The sequence below is a fragment of the Phyllobates terribilis genome, unplaced genomic scaffold, assembly GCF_046119375.1.
Source record: "Phyllobates terribilis strain yellow unplaced genomic scaffold, ASM4611937v1 Scaffold_11__3_contigs__length_659146591, whole genome shotgun sequence".
NCBI lineage: Eukaryota > Metazoa > Chordata > Amphibia > Anura > Dendrobatidae > Phyllobates > Phyllobates terribilis.
This window is the reverse complement of record NW_027362771.1, coordinates 532,092,975-532,116,718: the sequence shown is the minus strand read 5'-3', so window position 1 is coordinate 532,116,718 and position 23,744 is coordinate 532,092,975. Positions and strand designations below refer to the sequence as shown.

Sequence of the window (23,744 nt, the reverse complement as noted above, 5' to 3'; positions counted from 1 at the left end):
GAGACGTCACAGAGCATCAGCGGAAGACACAGGAGCTGCTGCGGAGGCACGGGGAGGGGTAAGTATGGCGCCGGGGTCCTGATCGAGCGGGGGGGGGGGGGCGGGAGGGGAGGGATGGGATGGGAGGAGAGGAGAGGGGAGGGGTAAGTATGACGCCGGGTGCCGGGGTCCTGATGGAGGGGAGAGGAAAGGAGGGGAGGGGCGTCACACTTGTCCTCGGGAGATAAGCAGCCGTAGCCGCTGATCTCCCGACGATAGCTGCATGTAGGTCAGCGGCGCCTGCGGTCGGGGGACTTATGCTGCGAGCAGCCGGCTGCATCTCCTGGCTGCATCGCTGCTGACCTGCGTGCCGCACATGAGCCGCTAACGGCCGCCATGTTTTTCTGAAATGGCGCATCGCTGATTGGCCGCGGCCGGGCCAATCAGCGACCCGGGATTTCCAAGACAGACAGACAGACGGGATAAGACAATTGTATAGATAGATAAGTGTAAGAACATGACTTGGAAAGATCCTTGACATATGACTGTCAACCAAGCCTTCTTGCTCATAATCTATGCCTGACAATGATATTACCTTATATACTCGTGTATAAGCTGACTTTTTCAACACATTTTTTATGCTGAAAAAGCCCCCCTCGGCTTATACTCGATTGTATTCTGTGAAATATACTATACCTGCTGTGGAAGGTGTGTGTGGAGGGGGGGGGGTTCGGCGGCAGAGGAGCAATGCACAGGCAGGTAGTAGGCTGCTGCCACATCGTTTGGGGATGGGGGGGAGGGGGCCTTGCATACCAGGATTGGGGATGGGGGGGAGGGGCTTGCATACCAGGATTGGGGGGGCCATGCATACCAGGATTGGCGGGAGGAGGGGGGGGGCATGCATACCAGGATTGGAGATGGGGGCATGCATACCAGGATTGGGGATGGGGGGTGGGGTGGGCCATGCATACCAGAATGGGAGGCGGGGTGGGCCATGCATACCAGGATTGGGGATGGGAAGGGGGCCATGCATACGAGGATTGGGGATGGGAAGGGGGCCATGCATACCAGGATTGGGGATGGGAAGGGGGCCATGCATACCAGGATTGGGGATGGGAAGGGGGGGGCCATGCATACCAGGATTGGGAAGGGGGGGAGGCAATGCATACCAGGATTGGGAAGGGGGGGGGCAATGCATACCAGGATTGGGGATGGGAAGGGGGGGGGCAATGCATACCAGGATTGGGGAGGGGGAGGGGGGGGCAATGCATACCAGGATTGGGGATGGGAAGGGGGGGGCAATCCATACCAGGATTGGGGATGGGAAGGGGGGGGGCAATGCATACCAGGATTGGGGATGGGAAGGGGGGGGGGGGCAATGCATACCAGGATTGGGGATGGGAAGGGGGGGGGGCAATGCATACCAGGATTGGGGATGGGAAGTTGGGGGGGGCAATGCATACCAGGATTGGGGATGGGAAGTTGGGGGGGGCAATGCATACCAGGATTGGGGATGGGAAGGGGGGGGGCAATGCATACCAGGATTGGGGATGGGAAGGGGGGGGGCAATGCATACCAGGATTGGGGATGGGAAGGGGGGGGGGCAATGCATACCAGGATTGGGGATGGGAGGGGGGGGGCAATGCATACCGGAATTGGGGATGGGAAGGGGGGGGGCAATGCATACCAGGATTGGGGATGGGAAGGGGGGGGCAATGCATACCAGGATTGGGAATGGAAGGGGGGGCAATGCATACCAGGATTGGGGATGGGAAAGGGGGGGGGGCAATGCATACCAGGATTGGGGATGGGAAGGGGGGGGGCAATGCATACCAGGATTGGGGATGGGAAGGGGGGGGCAATGCATTCCAGGATTGGGGATGGGAAGGGGGGCCTGGGGGGGGCATGCATACCAGGATTGGGGAAATTTATCAGTAGCTGCTGCATTTCCCACTCCTAGGCTTATACTCGAGTCAATAAGTTTTCCCAGTTTTTTGTGGTAAAATTAGGTGCCTCGGCTTATATTCTGGTCGGCTTACACTCGAGTATATACGATATATGGCTGAATGGACACCTGTGGCTGCCCTGTATTGTGGTGCACTGCCTTCCCAGAGGCCAATCTCATCTTAGAAGCAACCTGCTGACAAATCCGACTATGAGCAAACAGGGCTGTGGAGTCGGAGCCCATTTTGGTGGAGTCGGAGTCAGTATAAGATGGACCGTTTTCGACTCCTAAAATATATAATAAATTGGGTACAGTAGTTCAATGCAGTTTGTGGGGAATATTTTTTCAAAAGAATTTGGGAAAGTTATGAAATGTCCTATTCCTGATCTAAGGGTCTAGACTTTTAGTTGAGATGAATCTGTGCTACAGTAAATTTATCACTTAAACATGAGCCATGTATGAGGGAGTCGTGGAGTTGGTGTCATGGAAATTGAGGAGTCGGAGGTTTGGCTTACCAACTCCACAGCCCTGATATCCAAGTCTAGCTTGTTTGCATAGTTTTAGTGGTACCTAACTCCCAATCTTATAGATCATTCTCTTCTCTATCGTCAGGCCTCCGTCTTTGTGGATGTCATGCCCGGTGCCTTTGATCCTACAAACTACATCCTTCCTCAGCAGCCCCTGCATCGCTGCATGTTCCCTCAGTCCGCCCCATTCTCCACTCTTCAGCTGGTGACAAACCCCTATGAAGCAGATATCGATGGCGTCAGGTACTCCTTCTACCACTACAAGGTGTAATTACCGCTATAGCGGGGTCTGACAGCCTGGTATCTCCATAGGTTTCTGGGTTCGGCTGGTCAGAACATCAGTGATATATACAGGTACTCCAGTATGCGGGACTACCTGGAGATCCTGGAATGGACCCTGCAAGTCGGGCACATGTGTCCTACTGCTCCGGATACTTTGGGTAAGGAGGTGTCTATGTATAACATTGGGGATAGGACATGACGATTAAATAGTATTACACCAATTTTCAATGCACATTCACTGTTATTTCACACTTTACACAAAATATATAGGTTGGGTCACAAAAAGCAGCCCAATGTTTCCCTTTTGTGGTTTGTATTAGGCCTCATTCTTCAAAATTTTCGTACAGTAAAACTGTCAGAACAACCAATAAGGGCTCAGCTTTTATTTTACTGGAACAGTGGGTAAAATGATGCCCATCATATCCTTCCCTGCTAGTCGGGTCCTTCTCTGCAGAGAGCAATAGATATGTGTGTGTCTCCAACATGGCGCATTGTGATTACACCGGCCGATGTACTGCCAGAATAATTGTCTAAAACACGTGTCTGTTCTGCTGGTCAATTTCTGGACCTTCTCACTTAAGCAAGATGCAATATAGATGGCTTGTTGTGGAAGTGAGGTAACACGGTGAAATAAATATACTGCCATATGTTTGGACAGCCATCATTCTTATACAGTCGTGGCCAAAAGTTTTGAGATTGACAGAAATTTTGGATTTTACTGCAGCTTCAGTTTTATAGTGGCCTTTTAAATTAAACTAGATTGTTATGAAAAATCATCAGATTTATTACAAAATCATCCCGTGAGCTAAAAAGGAACTTTATCACAAAAATCCAATTCCTACCGAATTTCAGCTCTCCCACAACTGACCTGCTTACATCATTTAGGCAATCTTATAGTTAGCTCAGGAGAAAGCATTAACAAGGGCAAGGCAGCTGATATCACTGTCATGCTGATTGAGTTAGACTGGTTCATAACTTGTAGTCATCATTGATTTACAACACAAGGGCTTTACAGGCAATGACATTGCTGCTTGTAAGATTGCCTCTAAATTAACCATTTATTGGATCATCAAGAATTTCAAAGAGAGAGGTTCAGTTGCTGTCAAGAAGGCTTGAGGATGGCCAAGAAAGTCAAGCAAGCGCCAGGACAATTTCCTAACGAGGATTCCGCTATGGGATCGGTTCAACACCAGTGCTGAGCTTGCTCAGGAATGGCAGCAGGCATGTATCAGTGCATCTGCACGTACAGGGAGGTGAAGTTTTTTGGAGTCTAGCCTGGTGTCAAGAAGGACAGCAAAGAAGCAACTTCTCTCCAAGAAAAATCAAGGACAGTCTGACGTTATGCAGGAAGCAAAGGGATTGGACTGCAGCGGACTGGAGTAAAGTTGTTTTCTCTGATGAAGCGCCTTCCGACTGTTTAGGACATCTGGAAAAATGATTTGTCTAGAGAAGAAAAGACTTGCTACCATGAGTCCTGTGTCATGCCTGCAGTAAAGCCTCCTCAAATGATTTTTGTGTGGGGGCTTTTCCATCCATGGAGGGGGGTCACTCACAATTTTGTCTTAGATCACTGCCATGGGATCCAACCAACCATCCTAAAAGAACAACTTCTCCCAACCATCCAGGAGCAATTTTGGTTATGAGCAATGGTTTCTGCAGCATGATGGATGTAACGGGTCTGGGAGGTGGAACCTCTGTGCAACTATACAAGGGGGCAGTCCTTGTAAGGAAGCGGGTGGCTCCCAGGGAAGACGGGCAGGTAGTCACGGCAAGTGACAGGGACAGTCTCTGGGTAGAGGGGCAGGTAGTCACGGCAAGTGACAGGGACAGTCTCTGGGTAGAAGGGCAGCGGGCTGGTGAACGGTCCCAGGTGAGCGGGCGAGAGTCTCTGGACAGGCAGGTGGTCACGGCAAGTGACGGCAGAGCCTCCAGGTAGGCTAGCTGGCAAGTAACAGGTGAGCGCTCCCAGGTGAGCAGGCAGGCTGGTCCATAGACAGACTGACAGGTGTCGGAGAGCAGACCGTCGGACCGCAGGCTTGCAAGCTGGTAAGCGGATATCAGGCAGGTATCAAGCAGGAATCTGGCAGATGACTGGCAGGTAACAGGCAGGAATCAGGCAGGTGACTGGCAGGTCACTGGCAACAGGACCTGAGGGCTGAAGCAGAGTGAAGGCTTTGCAACAACATTGCTCGGGCACCTCCATTTTGGAGGAGGTGCCTTATATATGGGAGGTCCTCCGGCAATTGGCCAGGGACTCCTTAGGACGGCGCGCGCGGTCCCTTTAAGAGAGGGGGAGCGCGCTCGCGCCCTAAGCACACTGCCGGGGAAGGAGCGCGTGCCGGAAGCAGCGGGGAGAGAAGCGCTGGAGGACGCCGCGCCAGGAGCGGGGAGGTGAGAGGGACGGCGTCTCTGCCTAGTACGGGGCAGAGACGCCGATGCTACAGTCCCCCCCCCCCCCCCCCCCCACCTTTAGGCCCCCTCTTTCTTTGGCCAGAAAGAAATTTTTCAAGGAGAAGCGGAGCGTTGATGTTCTCCCTGGGTTCCCAAGTTCTCTCCTCAGGACCAAACCCCTTCCAATCTACCAGAAAAAAGGTCTTTCCTCTTACCCTCTTGGAGGCCAGAATACTCTCTACCCCAAAGACGTCATCAGCGGAAACCGGAGCAGGAGGGGCACCTGGATTATTGGAAAAAGAGTTAAAGACAACGGGTTTGAGGAGAGATACGTGGAAGGAGTTGGGAATCCGTAGGGTGGCCGGGAGTTTTAATTTGTAGGCCACAGGGTTAATTTGCCTGAGGACTTCGAAGGGACCGATGAATCGAGGGCCCAACTTGAAGGAGGGTACTTTGAGCCGCACATGTTTGGACGAGAGCCAAACCTTGTCTCCCGGACGGAATTGAGGCGGATCCAGACGTCTCTTATCAGCATATCTCTTCATCCGCTCAGAGGACAGAAGAAGAGCGGACCTGGTACTCTCCCAAATAGTAGAAAATTCGCTGACAAGAGACTCCGCAGCAGGGTTGTCCACAGAAACGGAGACAGGAAGCGGAATCCGGGGATGCTGGCCATAGACAATAAAGAACGGGGACTTGGAAGAGGATTCGCTCTCGTGGTTATTATAAGAGAACTTGGCCCAAGGAAGGAGGTCCACCCAATCAGAATGGTGGGCATTAACAAAGTGCCGGAGATAGCTGGTAAGGATCTGATTGATCCGCTCCACTTGACCATTGGACTGAGGGTGGTAAGCAGAGGAGAAGTCCAGGGTGACGTCCAGCAGTTTACATGTAGCTCTCCAGAAGCGTGAGGTAAACTGAACCCCTCGATCCGACACAATGTGGAGGGGTAGGCCATGGAGATGGAAGATATGGCGAATAAAGTCCTTAGCCAGCTCAGGTGCAGATGGGAGACCAGGCAGGGGAATGAAGTGGGCCATTTTAGAGAAGCGATCCGCGACCACCCAAATGACAGTACACCCGGCAGAGACAGGAAGATCGGTAATGAAGTCCATAGCGATGTGTTGCCACGGGGCAACAGGTATGGGAAGCGGCAGGAGATGACCAGCTGGTAAGTGTCTGGGAATTTTGTTGCGGCCACAAGATGAACAGGCAGAGACGAAGTCTACCACATCCTTACGCAGGGTAGGCCACCAGTAATGCCGGGAAATGAGTAGGAAGGTCTTCTTTTGGCCGGCATGGCCAGCTAGTTTAGAAGAATGACCCCAGCGAAGAACCCTCTCACGGTCTGGAGGTGCCACGAACGTCTTGCCGGGTGGAAGATGAGTCAAATCCAAGGGGGCCACATTCATCACCTTGGAGGGGTCGATAATGTGCATAGGCTCCTCCTCTTGGTCGGAGGACAGGAAGGATCGGGACAAGGCATCAGCTTTGACATTTTTGTACGCCGGGCGGAAATGAAGGATGAAATCGAAGCGGGCAAAGAACAAAGACCACCGGGCCTGACGTGGATTAAGTCTCTGGGCATTTTGGAGATATGCCAGGTTCTTGTGATCCATATAGATGATCACCGGGTATAGAGCCCCTTCAAGCAGGTAACGCCACTCCTCCAGCGCCAATTTAACGGCAAGCAGTTCTCGGTCTCCTATGGAGTAATTGCGCTCAGAGGAGGAGAAGATTTTAGAGAAAAAGCCGCAAGTTACCATTCTCCCGGAGGAAGACTTCTGGGTGAGCACCGCTCCGGTTCCAGAGGAGGAGGCATCAACCTCCAGGTAGAACTGTTTGTTGCAGTCCGGACGGTGCAGCACAGGGGCAGAGGAGAAGGCTTGTTTCAGGGAAAGGAAGGCCTCCTCAGCTTCGGATGACCATACCTTGGGATTAGCTCCCTTACGGGTGAGCGCAGATATGGGCGCAGTCCGTGACGAGAAGTGAGGAATGAAGAGACGATAGTAATTAGCGAAGCCCAGGAATCGCTGTATCGCCTTCAAGCCCTCCGGACGGGGCCACTTTAGGACAGCAGAGAGCTTCTCGGGATCCATTCGCAAGCCTCTCTGGGAGATAACATAGCCCAGGAAAGGAAGAGAGGTCTGCTCAAAAAGGCACTTCTCGTATTTAGCATAGAGGTGGTTCTGCCTGAGCCTAAGCAGGACCTGACGAACATCCCTCTGGTGTGTGGGAAGATCCGGAGAGAAGACCAAGATGTCGTCCAGGTATACCACCATGCAGGAGTAAAGAAGGTCATGGAAGATGTTGACCAGTTCTTGGAAGACGGCGGGAGCATTGCAGAGACCGAAGGGCATCACACGGTACTCATAGTGTCCGTCCCGGGTATTAAATGCTGTTTTCCACTCGTCTCCCTGACGGATACGGACCAGGTTATACGCTCCACGTAGATCCAGCTTGGAGAAGATCCTGGCGCCTTTTAAGACGATCAAATAACTCGGAGATGAGCGGAAGGGGGTATTTATTTTTAACCGTGATCTGATTGAGTCCTCTATAGTCAATACAGGGGCGTAGCGAGCCGTCTTTCTTTTTGACAAAGAAGAATCCGGCTCCAGCCGGGGAGGTAGATTTCCGGATAAATCCCCTAGCCAGATTCTCTTCAATGTACTCAGACATGGCCCGGGTCTCGGCTGCAGACAACGGGTAGATATGCCCACGGGGAGGAGTGGTGCCAGGTACCAGGTCGATCGGGCAGTCATATGGCCTATGGGGTGGCAACGTCTCTGCTTCCTTCTTACCGAAGACGTCCGCATAGGGCCAGTAAGGAGCCGGGAGACCTGGTAAATTAGCTGGAGTTGGCGGAGGGCGAGCTGGGCGGATCGGAACCAGGCAGGTCCTATGGCAGTCTGGACCCCATCGGAGTACTTCACCGGATCGCCAGTTCAATACGGGTTCGTGTGTCTGGAGCCAAGGTAGACCTAGCAACAGGGAGTGAGAAAGTCCGGACAACACATGGAATGAGATTTCCTCAGAGTGCAGCATTCCCACCTGCAGGGTTATGGGTTCAGTGACGAGCAGGATGGTCTCCGAGAGAAGTCTTCCATCCACGGAGGCGACTGATAATGGTTCAGCCAGGGACTTGGTGGGAATATGGTATCTCTCTACCAGAGACTGGGAGATGAGGTTTCCAGCAGCTCCAGAATCCAGGTGGGCGAGTTCAAAGTGACGGTTTTCTCCCCAAGCAATAGAGACCGGTAAAGTCAGAGACGGAGAGGGCTTACTTTTGTCTAGGACGACCTCTCCGAGCGGTCCTAGACACTGGCGTTTCCCGGCTTCTCCGGGCAGGAACGGATGAAGTGCTCGATACTGCCACAACAGAAACAGCTTCCCTCGGCTCGGCGAGATCTGACCATCTTGGTCTGGTCGATCTGCATAGGTTCAGGCGAGAGCGCCCGCGGAGTGACTGATTGAGAGGCAGGTCTCAGGGAAGTAGGAGCAGAGCAAGAAAAGTCTTTCTCCCAGGTAGTCTCTTTGGCACGTTCTTGGAACCGGATGCCAATCCGGGTAGCTAGTGACACCAGGTCATCCAGAGTGGTAGGAATGTCCCGACCAGCTAACTCGTCCTTAATCCCAGGCAAGCTCGGAAGCGAGGGTGCGGAACCTTATGGCATATTGGCCCACGGTGAGACTCCCTTGGCGGAGACGTAGCAGAGAGGAGGCAGAAGAGGTTTTCCGTCCAGGTTCATCGAAGACTTTCCGGAAAGCAGCGAGGAAAGACGGCAGGTCGGACACCAGGGGATCCCCTCTCTCCCACAGGGGATTTAGCCATGCCAGTGCCTCCCCAGTGAGATGGGACATGATGAAGGCCACCTTGGCCCGGTCGGAAATGAACTGGTATGCCAATAGCTCAAAGTGCAGGGTGCACTGGTTTATGAAACCCCGAGCTAAAGTAGGTTCGCCGGCAAAGCGTGGAGGTGCCAGAAGCCGAGGTCCATAGTCGGGTACCATGAAGGGACTGGATTGTGGTACCGCAGGAATGGGCACGGCTGGACCAGAGGTAGACATAGACAAGTCACACAATGCGCCTAGACGAGAGTTAACGGACCGTAGATAGGACAGTACCACCTCCTGCTGAGTTTTCTGACGTAAGACTTCCTGGTGCAGATCGGAGATCTGGGGGCCACCGGGTTCCATGGCCCGAGCAAACTGTAACGGGTCTGGGAGGTGGAACCTCTGTGCAACTATACAAGGGGGCAGTCCTTGTGAGGAAGCGGGTGGCTCCCAGGGAAGACGGGCAGGTAGTCACGGCAAGTGACAGGGGCAGTCTCTGGGTAGAGGGGCAGGTAGTCACGGCAAGTGACAGGGACAGTCTCTGGGTAGAAGGGCAGCAGGCTGGTGAACGCTCCCAGGTGAGCGGGCGAGAGTCTCTGGACAGGCAGGTGGTCACGGCAAGTGACGGCAGAGCCTCCCGGTAGACTAGCAGGCAGGTAGCAGGTGAGCGCTCCCAGGTGAGCGGGCAAGAGTCTCTGGACAGGCAGGAGGTCACGGCAAGTGACGGCAGAGCCTCCAGGTAGGCTAGCAGGCAAGTAACAGGTGAGCGCTCCCAGGTGAGCGGGCAGGCTGGTCCATAGACAGACTGACAGGTGTCGGAGAGCAGACCGTCGGACCGCAGGCTTGCAAGCTGGTAAGCGGATATCAGGCAGGTATCAAGCAGGAATCTGGCAGATGACTGGCAGGTAACAGGCAGGAATCAGGCAGGTGACTGGCAGGTCACTGGCAACGGGACCTGAGGGCTGAAGCAGAGTGAAGGCTTTGCAACAACATTGCTCGGGCACCTCCATTTTGGAGGAGGTGCCTTATATATGGAGAGGTCCTCCGGCCATTGGCCGGGGACTCCTTAGGACGGCGCGCGCGGTCCCTTTAAGAGAGGGGGAGCGCGCGCGCGCACCCTAAGCACACTGCCGGGGAAGGAGCGCGTGCCGGAAGCAGCAGGGAGAGAAGCGCTGGAGGACGCCGCGCCAGGAGCGGGGAGGTGAGAGGGACGGCGTCTCTGCCTAGTACGGGGCAGAGACGCCGATGCTACAATGGAGACCATGTCACAGGACATATGTGATAATTAAGTGGCTCGGAAACAAAACATTGAAATTTTGTGTCCATTGCCAGGAATCTCCCTAGATCTCGAGAGATTCCTGGTGGTCAATCCTCAAAAAGTGAGTGGACAAACAAAAACATATAAATTGTGCTAAACTCCAAGCACTGATTAGACAAGAATGGGCGGTCATCAGTCAGTATTTGGCCCAGAAGATATCCAGCTGCCGGGATGAAGTGCAAAAGTCTGGAAAAAAAAGGGTCAATGCTGGAAATATTGAGTCATTACATAAACTTGATGGATTTGTCAAAAGTGTAAAAACTTATGAAATGCTTAGAATCTTACCAGAGAAACATCTGACTAAAAGAGCTAAAAACACCGAAGCTGAAAACTTTGTGAAAATAAAAATTTGTGTCCAGCTTTTAGATACGACTGTAGACATCCAGAAGAAGTTTGAGACACCAGTTAATTGACTCCACCAAGTTTCAGCAGTGCAGGAGTTAAACAGAAGCATGTGACATATTGCAATGGCTACTGGATGTGATTGTAGACGGCCATTTGGACCTGTTACAATATATTATGTCTGACTTAGCACAGTTCCATACAACTGGGTGTGTTAATTCATAGAATAGTAGGTACTGGCGCTCCGAAAATTCACACGAGCTGCACCAACCGCCACTTAATGAGCCAAAAAGCCACATTGCTGTGCGGCTATGGGGACATGGATTGAAGGATCCAATATTCTTTGATAATGGGAACACGATCGGGTCCATGAACGTCTTCCAGCAGTTCTAGTTAATTGATCAAGAGCACGGGGATTGTTTATTTCATCATGGTTCTGTTTTTTTTTTCTGGCTGCCCTGTATAAGTCAAGAAATCTCGGGATTTACACGTCGCCCCAAACTCTGATTATGTCCTAGGATTAATGTGTTTTTACATAAGTCACATGCCGGAGTCCAGATGTAGAATTTACTACAGTTAAAAATAAATGTTTCGCTCAGAAGGATCCATATGTGCCGGACGGAGATCTGCTATGTATCACGGAGCAGCTTCTTTTCAATAAAGGATTGAACCACTTCCATTAACCATATGCAGCTCATTTAAGTGTTACCCATGCCACACACAATATTAGAGGTTTAATTCTCAATTATCGAAACGCTTTTCATGTCACTATGGGTTTAATACTGAATGTGAGAAGGTAAGCGGAAAATGGGGAAGGGGCAAAGAAACCAATCAGTATGAAGTCTGATTTCTTTAGAAAACCTCTTGATTTGCTTCCAGCACCACTTCCGATAACATTCCCCAGCGTCTATGCCATCAGAAACCTTCAGACTTGTGGGTACTTCTTGCAGACTGGTACGGTGGCACGATTCGGTGCAGGGCCCACACATGTCGTTGTGCCTCTATTTAACCGTAGGGTCCTGTAAACGTGGTATTTCTTTGAATATCTATAAGTGGATCTGTTTGTATCGTCTTTGCAGGGTGTTACCCATTCTACAAGTCGGACCCGTTCATTCTGCACACCTGCCCCCATGTGTATTTTTGTGGAAGTGCCCCCAAGTTTAGCTGCAAAGAGGTCACAGGTATGTATTCAGCATTTAATGCGCGGAACCAGAGGGTCGTCTTTACTGAGAAAATTGTATATGGAGACGTCCTGACAATATACAAATAAGTATCTGAATCTTTATAAGTGGGAGTGATCCCGAGCATGGCTGAAGCAATGTCTTACAATGTGATTAATGGGGTGAATCTCTTTTCACAGGACATCAGCTAACCACACAGTAACATAGTAACATAGTTTTTTTAAGGTTGAAGGAAGACTAAGTCCATCTAGTTCAACCCATAGAGTAACATGTTGATCCAGAGGAAGGCAAAAAAAAAACCATGTGGCAAACACTAAGCTCGACATTGGGGAAAAAAATTCCTTCCCGACTCCGATCGACAATCAGACTAGATCCCTGGATCAACGCCCTATCAAGGAATCTAGTATATATAACCTGTAATATTATACTTTTCAAGAAAGGCATCCAGGCCCTACTTAAATTTTAGTAGTGAATCACTCATTACAACATCATGCGGCAGAGAGCTCACTGCTCTTACAGTAAAGAATCCCCGTCTGTGATTATGATTAAACCTTCTTTCCTCCAGACGTAGAAGATGCCCCCTTGTCCCCGTCTCTGGCCTCAGAGTAAAAAGATCAGTAGACTGGTCTTTGTACTGTCCCCTCATATACTTGTACATAGTAATAAGATCGCCCCTAAGCCTTCGTTTTTCCACAGTAAATAACCCCAAGTGTAATAACCTGTGGTATTGCAGACCCCCCAGTCCTCTAATAACCTTGGTCGCTCTTCTCTGCACCCGCTCTAGTTCAGCTATGTCTTTCTTATACACCGGAGACCAGAACTGTACACAGTATTCTAAGTGTGGTCGCACTAATGACTTGTATAGAGGTAAAATTATGTTCTCCTCATGAGCATCTATTCCTCTTTTAATGCATCCCATTATTTTATTTGCCTTTGCAGCAGCTGTCTGACACTGGCCACCAAACGTGAGCTTGTCGTCCACCAATACACCCAGGTCTTTTTCAGTGACCGTTTTGCCCAGTGTTTTACAATTAAGCATATAATTATACATTTTATTTCCTCTGCCCAAGTGCATTACCTTACATTTATCCCCATTAAAGCTCATTTGCCATTTATCAGCCCAAGCTTCTAGTTTACATAGATCCTCCTGTAATATAAGATTGTCCTCCTCTGTATTGATTACCCTGCAGAGTTTAGTGTCATCTGCAAATATTACTCTGCATGCCCCCTACAAGGTCATTAATAAATGTTAAAAAGAAGGGGGCCCAATACTGACCCCTGTGGTACCCCACTGTTAACTGTGACCCAGTCTGAGTGGTTTCCATTAATAACCACCCTTTGTTTCCTATCACTGAGCCAATTCTTAACCCACATACATATATTTTCCCCTATCCCCATTGTTCTCATTTTATGTATCAACCTTTTGTGTGGAACCGTATCAAAAGCTTTTGAAAAGTCCATATACACAACATCCACTGCATTTCCTTGGTCCAGTCCAGAACTTGCCTCCTCATAAAAACTGATCCGATTAGTTTGACAGGAACGGTCCCTCGTAAACCCATGTTGATATTGGGTCATGAGGTTCTTCTTCTTCAGATACTCTAGTATAGCATCTCTTAGGAAACCCTCCAGGATTTTACCCACAGTAGAGGTTAAGCTTACCAGCCTATAATTTCCAAGTTCAGTTTTTGTCCCCTTTTTGAATATTGGCACCACATTTGCTATACGCCAGTCCTGTGGTACAGACCCTGTTATTATGGAATCTTTAAAGATTAAAAATAATGGTCTATCTATGACGTTACTTAATTCCTGCAGTACTCGCGGGTGTATCCCACCCGGACCTGGGGATTTGTCAACTTTAGTGATTTTTAGACGCCGCCGTACTTCCTGCTGGGTTAAGCAAGTGACATTTAATGGAGAATTTTTGTTATCACTAATCATGTTTTCTGTCATGCGATTTTCTTGTGTAAATACTGTTGAAAAAAAATCATTTAGCATATTGGCTTTTTCCTCATCCTCATCCACCATTTCACCCAGACTATTTTTAAGGGGACCAACACTATCATTTTTTAGTTTTTTACTATTTATGTAGTTAAAGAATATTTTGGGATTATTTTTACTTTCTCTGGCAATGAGTCTCTCTGTCTCAATCTTTGCTGCCTTGATTTGATTTTTACAGAACTTATTTAATTTTCTGTATTTATTTAATGCCTCATCACTACCTACTTGCTTTAGTTCTCTAAATGCTTTCTTTTTGTCACTTATTGCGCCCCTTACAGCTCTATTTAGCCATAGTGGTTTCCTCCTATTTCTTAGCATGTTTATTCCCATAGGGTATATATTGTAAACAGGTCCTATTCCGGATGCTAATAAATGTCTCCCATTTGCTTTGTGTAGTTTTATGTCTCAGGATATCGTCCCAGTTTATTGCACTAAGATCATCTCTCAACCATTGGAAATTTGCCTTCCTGAAGTTTAGTGTCCTTGTAACCCCTCTACTACACATCTTATTAAAGGTTACATGAAAACTTATTATTTTGTGATCACTATTACCCAAGTGACCCCCAACTCGTATATTTGATATCTGGTCTGGCCTGTTGGTTAATATTAGGTCTAGCAGTGCCCCCCTTCTTGTTGGGTCCTGAACCAGTTGTGAAAGGTAATTGTCTCTCATAGTTGTCAAAAACCTATTACCCTTGCTTGAACTACAGGTTTCTGTTCCCCAATATATTTCAGGGTAGTTGAAGTCCCCCATAATAATGAGTTCTCCTTGAGTCGCTGCTTCATCTATTTGCTTTATGAGGATATTCTCCTCTGCTTCCATTATTTTTGGAGACTTATAACAAACCCCTATCAGTAATTTATTATTTTTTCCCCCTCCCCTTATCTCCACCCACAGGGACTCTACATTTTCTTTAGATTCATATATATTCTTATGCAAGATGGGTTTTAAGGATGATTTTACATATAAACACCCCCCCCTCGCTTGTTTATACGGTAATTTCTGAACAGACTATAGCCCTGTAAATTAACTGCCCAGTCGTGGCTCTCGTCCAGCCATGTCTCAGATATCCCCACCATGTCATAATTATTTTCCAACAAAATTAATTCTAATTCCTCCATTTTGTTGGTGAGGCTTGTGGCATTAGTGTACATGCATTTTATGTATCTCTCCGTACCTGTATTCCTTCTTACTATATTGACTGTTCTAACCACATCCCCAATTTCTTTATTTGTGCCCAGGTCACTATCTGCACTATCTTCCCCACCTATAAAATGAATACCCCCCTCCCCCAATCCCTAGTTTAAACACTCCTCCAACCTTCTAGCCATTTTCTCCCCCAGCACAGCTGCACCCTCCCCATTGAGGTGCAGCCCATCCCTAGTGTAGAGTCTGTAGCCAACTGAGAAGTCGGCCCAGTTCTCCAGGAACCCAAATCCCTCCTTCCTACAACAGTTGTTGAGCCACTTATTTATCTCCCTAATCTCTCGTTGCCTCTCTGGCGTGGCACGTGGTAAAGGTAGTATTTCAGAGAATACCACCTTGGAGGTCCTTGCTTTAAGCTTGCAGGCTAATTCCCTGAAATCATCTTTAAGGACCTTCCACCTACCTCTAACTTTGTCATTTGTGCCAATGTGCACCATGACCGCTGGGTCCTCACCAGCCCCTCCCAGTAATCTGTCAACCCGATCAGCGATGTGCCGGACTCGAGTGCCAGGTAGGCAGCACACTGTTCAACGATCCCTGTCTTTGTGACAGATTGCCCTGTCTGTTCCCCTAATAATTGAGTCCCCCACTACCAGCACCTGCCTGACCTGCCCTGCTCTCCTATTTCCCCCCCTTACTGGAGCTGACACTCCCCCGGCTTTCAGGGGACATGCCTTGCTGAAGAGTGCTACCCCTGTACAGACACCCCCATCATCTGCCAAATTTGCAAACTTATTGGGGTGTGCCAGATCAGGACTAGCCTCCCTGGCACTCTTTCCTCTACCCCCCTTCTAACTGTCACCCAGCTAGCTGCCTCACTGTCCTGCAGCTCCCTACTACCACCCTCCCCCACATCTACCTCAGTGAGCAGCTGCTCAGTGAGCAGCAGACTCCTTTCCATATTGTCAATGGATCTCAGTGTTGCCAGCTGCTCATTTAGATCCAGTACCAGGGCTTCCAAACGCACAACGTGCACACATCTCGCGCGGCAGTGTGCACCCCCGACTGGCTGTTCAAGGATTGCATACATGTGGCAAGATGTACACTGGATAGCATTGTCAATAATGGAGCTCATTTCCTAATGGGGATTGCACTAGACAGAAATGTTAAGTAAAAAGAAATGTAAAGAATTAACAAAATACAGACAGCAATTCAGTCCAAATTCCTCCCTTCCAAACTCCCTGAATCCAAGTCACTGAACAAGTCACACACTTACTTTTGTTTGCACTTACGCTCCGGTCACACTCAGCTCGTTCACACTCGCTAAGGAAGAAGATTTAAAGAGGTCCCCCCCCCCCTCCTTTTGCAGCAATCCACCCTACAGCTCAATGCACTTCCAAAGGACTGGATTCCCCAACCAGCTGCCCCTTATAAACCCTTAATTATGACCCCTCACCCTTAATTAACCCCTTGTGAGTATAGCTACACCTCAGGATTTAAGTGCAATGTAGTTAACCCTTAAATACACAGGTAGTAAACTAAGAGACTGTAAAACTGTAGTGAGAAAATAGGTTTTAAAAAGCCCAATAAAACTAAACAGGTAGAAAAGCACTCAGCAGGTCACAATTCAGCAACTCACAGCAATTCACACAGGTATTTGCTGCAGGATTCCCAAATACCTCTTCACTGAACAACAAGTCACACACTTCCGTTTGCACTCACACTCGCTAAGGAAGAAGATTTAAAGAGGTTTTATTTTTTTTTTTTTCCCTTTTGCAGCAATGCACCCTACAGCTCAATGCACTTCCAAAGGCAAGGGTAGATGATAACTGATAGATTGGTGTGGGTCTGACCTCTGGGACCTGCACTGATCGCAAGAACTGAGTGCTTTTATTCCCTTTACACTGAGTGGCAGTGTGCTGTGCATGCTCCATTTATTCTATATGGGACTTCAGAGGGCTGTGCATGCTCCATTTATCCTATATGGGACTTCAGAGGACTGCGCATGCTCCATTTATCCTATATGGGACTTCAGAGGACTGCGCATGCTCCATTTATCCTATATGGGACTTCAGAGGACTGCGCATGCTCCATTTATTCTGTATGGGACTGCAGAGAGCTGCGCATGTTTTTTTTACTGGCAGCCCCTTAGCGAATAATTGGAATGTCAGAGGAGCATTTGTGCACTGCTGCGCCATCTCAACAGGGATGAAAGCCCCCCGTTATGGCCAGCAGTGAGGGACTAAGTAAGGGTATCCCTGAAATCCATAGAATTAGGAAGCACAACCCATCATCCCTGGTCGTTCAGCATGTACACTCTTCCATCATTAACAGGAATACACCTTTTTTAAGAGTTTCTCCCACTAATTCAATTTAGTTAAACAATTGCTGAGACCCCCAGGAATCCACTGTGTGAATGAAGGCATAGTGCCTTCTTGCCTACCTCTCTATTCCCATAAAAGTGAATGAAGCCGCGATCACTGCTCTACTCACATTCACACGGGACTTTAGGTTCTTCTGTTCCTCATGATTGCTGCCCTCTCAGTTATCTTACATTTTTCACCTATTCTGTGTTTAGGTGATAAATTTGTTTATTGTGGAAAACCCCTTTAAGGAATTGCAATGTTTGCAACAGTGTAGGATTGTGGTAATGATTTTGGGTGCAGTAACCTGGTCTTTTATGTTTCCTCCAGGAGCTGAGGGTCAGCGGGTACTTCTTCTCACCGTACCGGACTTCAGCACCACACAGACAGCCTGCCTGGTAAACCTCCGTACTCTAAAATGCCAGCCAATATGCTTCTCCGGATTCAGCGCAGATGAGGAGTCAAGTGACTGATGAGACTTTCCATCTCTAAAAGACTTTAGATGACATTGATGTTCCAGAAAGTGAAAATGTCCAATCTGTCCATCTCCGCTGATTACTGTTACACCGGTTCTTCTGTTCAGACACTTCATTGGTGACACTCATTAGCTCATTTCTATCATTATCGTCATCCTATATGGAGAATGGTTCACCAAGAGCAGTAATTATTCACAGTACAGACCACGATCCTGCACATTAGTGGGGGGTTTTGACTCCCTCTTTTTGTCGCAGTGCTGTCCTTTGTAACATAGATCAGATGTGTTGTCATAGCTGGTAACACGTTTCCTTACTGGCTATGAAAAAAGCATTAAATCCTTTGTGTCGGGCATCGTAGGTTAAGTTTATGTGCATTGTTAGCTTATGTTTCTACTGTATTTTCATATATACTTATGTTTTTTAAGTGAGATAATAAAATGTTCTCCCTCTTCTATCTCATGAATCATTTTCATAGCAAAAGTCCTGAAAGGATGGTAATAACTTAGAAAAGCCTTTTTTTTCATCATTAAAAATACCTTTTTATCATTTTAGCCTCTGTGTCGTTTTGATGCTGCTAATCTGTGCTGCTCTGGACAGAACAGGTCTCCTTCTCCATCTGGCAGCTGACAATATAGTCCATTCTTCCTCTGCAGAAGGAGTCTTCTCAGCAATTCTAACATGCTACTGTGGAGGCTTTGCTCCTTCCCTAACAAGCGGAACACCCTTCTAATAGGAGACTTAACACAAGGCATAAAAGTGGGAGCTCTGCCTTGTGGGCTAGTCCCTCTCCTATGATGAGCAGCTCAGTTTTTGCCCGGACTGTAGGAGGCAGTTTGACCCATTTAAACTTAATAAGGGCATACAGGTTATAGACTGCTGAGGAGAGTGCTGCCTGTATGTCTTTATATCAGATGCCTTATTGATAAAAGATGATTTATCACTTAATGTAAATGACCTCTTCCAGGGTATGGGGAGGACGCTGCCCGGAAGATAACTCTGCCTCCAGGGATTATTTTACATGACCAGTGTGATGTGTAATGGTTGCTCTCTGCTCTCCTGATCTCACTGCAGAGCTGTGTGTGATTATACCTGACACATCTGCAGGTTCCTGGCCTCTGCAGCTTCCATCTCACAGGCAGACAGGGTTACAATACAGCAGAGCTCAGAGAGCTGCAAAAATGTGTTTGCAAGAAGACAAATTTCAGCTCTCCTGTTCTGTGTTAGTTACTTGTCTCACACTGGTATCTCTCCTTCATGTAAAATAATCTCCGGAGGCAGAGTTACAGTGGGTACGGAAAGTATTCGGACTCCTTTAAATTTTTCACTCTTTGTTTCATTGCAGCCATTTGGTAAATTCTAAAAAGTTCATTTTTCCTCATTAAAGTTCACTCTGCACCCCATCTTGACTGAAAAAAAAACAGAAATGTAGAAATTTTTGAACATTTATTGAAAAAGAAAAACTGAAATATCACATGGTCATAAGTATTCAGACCCTTTGCTCAGTATTGAGTAGAAGCCCCCTTTTGAGCTAGTACAGCCATGAGTCTTCTTGGGAATGATGCAACAAGTTTTTCACACCTGGATTTGGGGATCCTCTGCCATTCTTCCTTGCAGATCCTCTCCAGTTCCATCAGGTTGGATGGTGAACTTTTGGTGGACAGCCATTTTCAGGTCTCTCCAGAGATGCTCAATTGGGTTTAGGTCAGGGCTCTGGCTGGGCCGGTCAAGAATGGTCACAGAGTTGTTTTGAAGCCACTCCTTTGTTATTTTTGCTGTGTGCTTAGGGTCATTTTCTTGTTGGAAGGTGAACCTTCGGTCAAGTCTGAGGTCCAGAGCACTCTTGAAGAAGTTTTCCCCCAGGATACCTCTGTACTTGGCTGCATTCATGTTTCCTTCAATTGCAACCAGTCGTCCTGTCCCTGCAGCTGAAAACCACCCCCATAGCATGATTCTGCTACCACCATGTTTCACTGTTGGGATTGTATTGGGCAGGTGATGAGCAGTGCCTGGTTTTCTCCACACATACCTCTTAGAATTATCACCAAAAAGTTCTATGTTCGTCTTATCAGACCAGAGAATCTTATTTCTCATAGTCTGGGAGTCCTTCATGTGTTTTTGAGCAAATTCTATGCGGGCTTTCATATGTTTGCATGGAGGAGCGTCTTCCGTCTGGCCACTCTGCCATAAAGGCCCGACTGGTGGAGGGCTGCAGTGACTTTGTGGAACTTTCTCCCATCTCCCTACTGCATCTCTGGAGCTCAGCCACAGTGATCTTGGGGTTCTTCTTTACCTCTCTCACCAAGGCTCTTCTCCCATGATTGCTCAGTTTGGCTGGACAGCCAGGTCTAGGAAGACTTCTGGTGGTCCCAAACTTTTTCCATTTAAGGATTATGGAGGCCACTGTGCTCTTAGGAACCTTGAGTAATGCAGAAATTCTTTTGTAACCTTGGCGAGATCTGTGCCTTGCCACAATTCTGTCTCTGAGCTCCTTGGGCAGTTCCTTTGAGCTCATGATTCCCATTTGGTCTGACATGCACTGTGAGCTATGAGGTCTTATATAGATAGGACTTGATTTGGAAAGGCACACACCTATCAGTTTAAACACAGCTGGACTCCAATGAAGGAGTAGAACCATCTCAAGGAGGATCACAAGGAAATGGACTGCATGTGACTTAAATATGAATGTCTGAGCAAAGGGTCTGAATACTTATGACCATGTGATATTTCAGTTTTTCTTTTTTAATACATTTGCAAAAATTTCTACATTTTCTGTTTTTTTTCAGTCAAGATGGGGTGCAGAGTGGACTTTAATGAGAAAAAAATGAACTTTTTAGAATTTACCAAATGGCTGCAATGAAACAGAGTGAAAAATTGAAAGGGGTCTGAATACTTTCCGCACCCACTGTATTTTCCAGGCAGCTTCCTCCCCATAGCCTGGAAGAAGTCATTTATATAGAGTGATAAAAGATGATGTATCCACAACAAGGCAACATTTTTCCGCAGCCTATAACCTGTATGTCCATATTATTAGTTTAGATACGTCAAATGTGCTGACAGATTCCCTTTAAGCAGAATACTAAGCTGGTCTCGTTATCCGGGCATTGAGGGACACCCTGGAAATTAAAGGTTGGCCATTTTCTCTTGATAGTTTGTGAGAAAAGCTGCCCTAGCTAGCACTTCTGTCCATAAAATGGCTGCACCAACAAAAGAAAGTGGCAAACCCCTTAAAGGACGAGTTAGTTCAGTCATCCCAGGAAGCGGTAACCATCCGTCAACATCGTCACCAACCAGTCTCCTTTTTTTCTTTCCAACCAACAAAACTTTAATCTTTTTGCTAAGCAATAGAAACACCCGGGCAGGCGCATGTCTTCCTCCAAAACGTTTCAGTTATTTTTCCTCTTTGCAGAAACATTGGTTGTCACACCTCCCTCTGTGGATCCCCAGGTAGCGAGTTTCTCTAGTCCAGTGTTTCCCAAACTCCAGTCCTCACAGCCCCCAACAGGTCATGTTTTCAGGACTTCCTTAGTATTGCACAGGTGAGAGAACCTGTGGTAATGTCTGATCCCTTGATGATAATTCCATCACATGTGCAATTTGGATGGTTCATGTGAACAAACTGAGCAAGGACAAATATCTACCCGAGCGTGCTCGCCAAAAGAGTTAGATACACACTTTCTCAACACTAATACTGTGCGCTACAAAACAGTGCTATGATTGAGAGTGTCGAAACGCTCGAAACACATAGGCCTAGTGCTACAATTGTTGCTACTTGTTTTTAGAGAAAACCAATAAATAATGTTTTTAGCTTAGTTTATATAAATAACTTATTTTGCGTTCGCTGGTTATCTGTCCTTCATTCATTTTGATTGCTCACCTGGAACCGGACCCAGGATTTCTCCATGCACTGCACCTATCATGGATGATTGCCTGCACTGGTGAGCTGATATGAATCTACCTTTTTTTGCTACATTTGTTTCATATGAACAAAGCATGGGTTACAAGACTGAGTTTGCCCCCCTGCCTCCAAATATGTTTTTTTTCCTTCGTCCCCTCTGAAGGCTTTCTTAAAAGCTCTCCATGACCTTTGGCCCCAAAGAGCCATCATTCCTATTCATACCAAGGACAGTCATCCAATCTGTTCATAGTTCCCAAAAAGGGCAGATTGGACAGGACTTAAAGATACTCAACTGGTTTGTTCTGGTTCGAAGATTGGCATGGAATCCCTGCGATCTGAAGTCACATTATTGGAGCCAAGGGAGTTTTTCTCTTAGTCTACATATGCGACTCATTTCTGCATTGCCAAGTCTCACCAACTATTTTCTTGCTGCTCTTCATTTCCAGTTTGTTGTGTAGGCGACTTGCAACAGATCCTGGGATGTTCACCAAGGTTCTCGTGCTCTCCGTGGAGCTTCCCGATGCCAATGTGGTGGCAATCATCCTTTACCTGGATGATCTTTTGGTGAAGGCCCTGTCCTTAGAGGATAATCTGTTCGGTCTCCAAACCATCTTGGATTCCTAATTTTCGCTGCGCCTAGATTTTCTGAGCATGTCTTTGAACGCCTGGGTGGGTCTGGTATTACTTTCCAATCTTTCTTCGCGTTAGAATGTTTCGTTTGCAGATCGAAAACTCTTTGCCCATCTAATTTTGCATGACGGTCCTGGGCATATTGGTCTCAGGCTTCGAGATTCGACCCTTCGTCTTATTTCACACCCTTCCACTGCAGCATGCCATTCTTTTCCTTTGCAACAGTGAACCCTTTTGTTTCCTGTATCAATCACAAGGTCCTAACCAATGCTGCCCACTCCCAAGACCAAATGGACTTTGCATTGGACTCTGTGGTCACTCAGAGTTTTCACAGCTGTCTCTTCCCTCTGCTCCCCTTTCTGCCCAGCGTTCTCTAATGGGTCAAGGTAGAGGATGTTCCAGCTAGCTATTCTTGCCTCTGCGATTGTGTCACCGTGGATGTATATATAATATTCTATACTTTTATGTATTATCCTTCTTTTCATCCACACAATCTCAGGTGCAGCCAGGAATGCATGCGTGGCAAATGTGGCAATAGAATGGGCTATGATCCCTACTGAATGTCAGGTCACGTAAAGAGTGATTCTTGAAGCCTCCACCCAGGGTGCTATGCACCAAGATAAGGGAGTAGAATGATTACAACGCCATCTGAAAACTTTTCTTTTCTTAAAGCCCTTTGGAGGGAACAGGGCTGGGACACCGCAAGTAAAATTATTATTCAACAAATATTGTAAGCACTCATCTGGCGAAAGGAGTGGAACCCCTGAAGCTGTATTTGCAGGGAGTCAAGGTGTCTCTGCGTTTCGATGAAGTGCTGCCTCGGGAGCTACTTAATTTTCTACATGCCCCTAAAAAAGTTGTGTCGGTATCATAGCCCAACTCTATAAAATGAGCAGGGAACCTATAGATGGAGTTAGAATCACTATAAATCGTAAGATATATTATCCTTTGGGGGCGCCACGGCTTTTTCAGACTTTTGTTCACAATCAGAAATAGGTGGTCTTATGATCTGTGACATCCTTTCTTCCAAAGGTGGTTTTAGCCGCTCATGTCAACGAGTAAAGCGCCCTCCCTTCCCTTTGTTCGTCTTCTGTCGATCCCCTTTTCGCCCTCTAGATCTGGTCAGAGCCAATAGAACTTACCTTTCTGTTATGGAATCCGTCCTGTAATTTAAATTCGTGATCTCAGATGGACAACACGAAGACCAGCGAGTTCTAAAATGACCAACTCAAAGTGGAATATGTCAGTTGTTGTGGAAGCCTACAGAGCCAAAGGAAAATCTCTGCCTTTTCGGGTCACCACTCATTCCACAAGAGCAGTCTGAGTCTGAGGCCTCCTTGGCGGTCAAGCCTTTGTTTCTCAAGGTTACAAAGCGGCCACCAGGGCCTCTGTACACACAGTCATCAATTTTTTGGGGAGCTTAAGGTGCTGCC

General features: G+C 47.7%; 1 protein-coding gene across 2 annotated transcripts in view; it reads left to right on the top strand.

The window, feature by feature from the left end:
* POLD2 (DNA polymerase delta 2, accessory subunit) overlaps window positions 1-18,240 on the top strand; it is a 44,407-nt gene extending 26,167 nt beyond the window's left edge. For both annotated transcript variants that reach the window (XM_073650876.1, XM_073650877.1), the window contains 4 exons: window positions 2,537-2,694; window positions 2,764-2,891; window positions 11,698-11,799; window positions 17,641-18,240. In XM_073650876.1, the coding sequence (XP_073506977.1) occupies window positions 2,537-2,694; window positions 2,764-2,891; window positions 11,698-11,799; window positions 17,641-17,783 (531 nt within the window). In that variant the 3' untranslated portion in view covers window positions 17,784-18,240. The remainder of the gene's footprint in view (window positions 1-2,536; window positions 2,695-2,763; window positions 2,892-11,697; window positions 11,800-17,640) is intronic.
* Window positions 18,241-23,744: the final 5,504 nt, after the last annotated feature.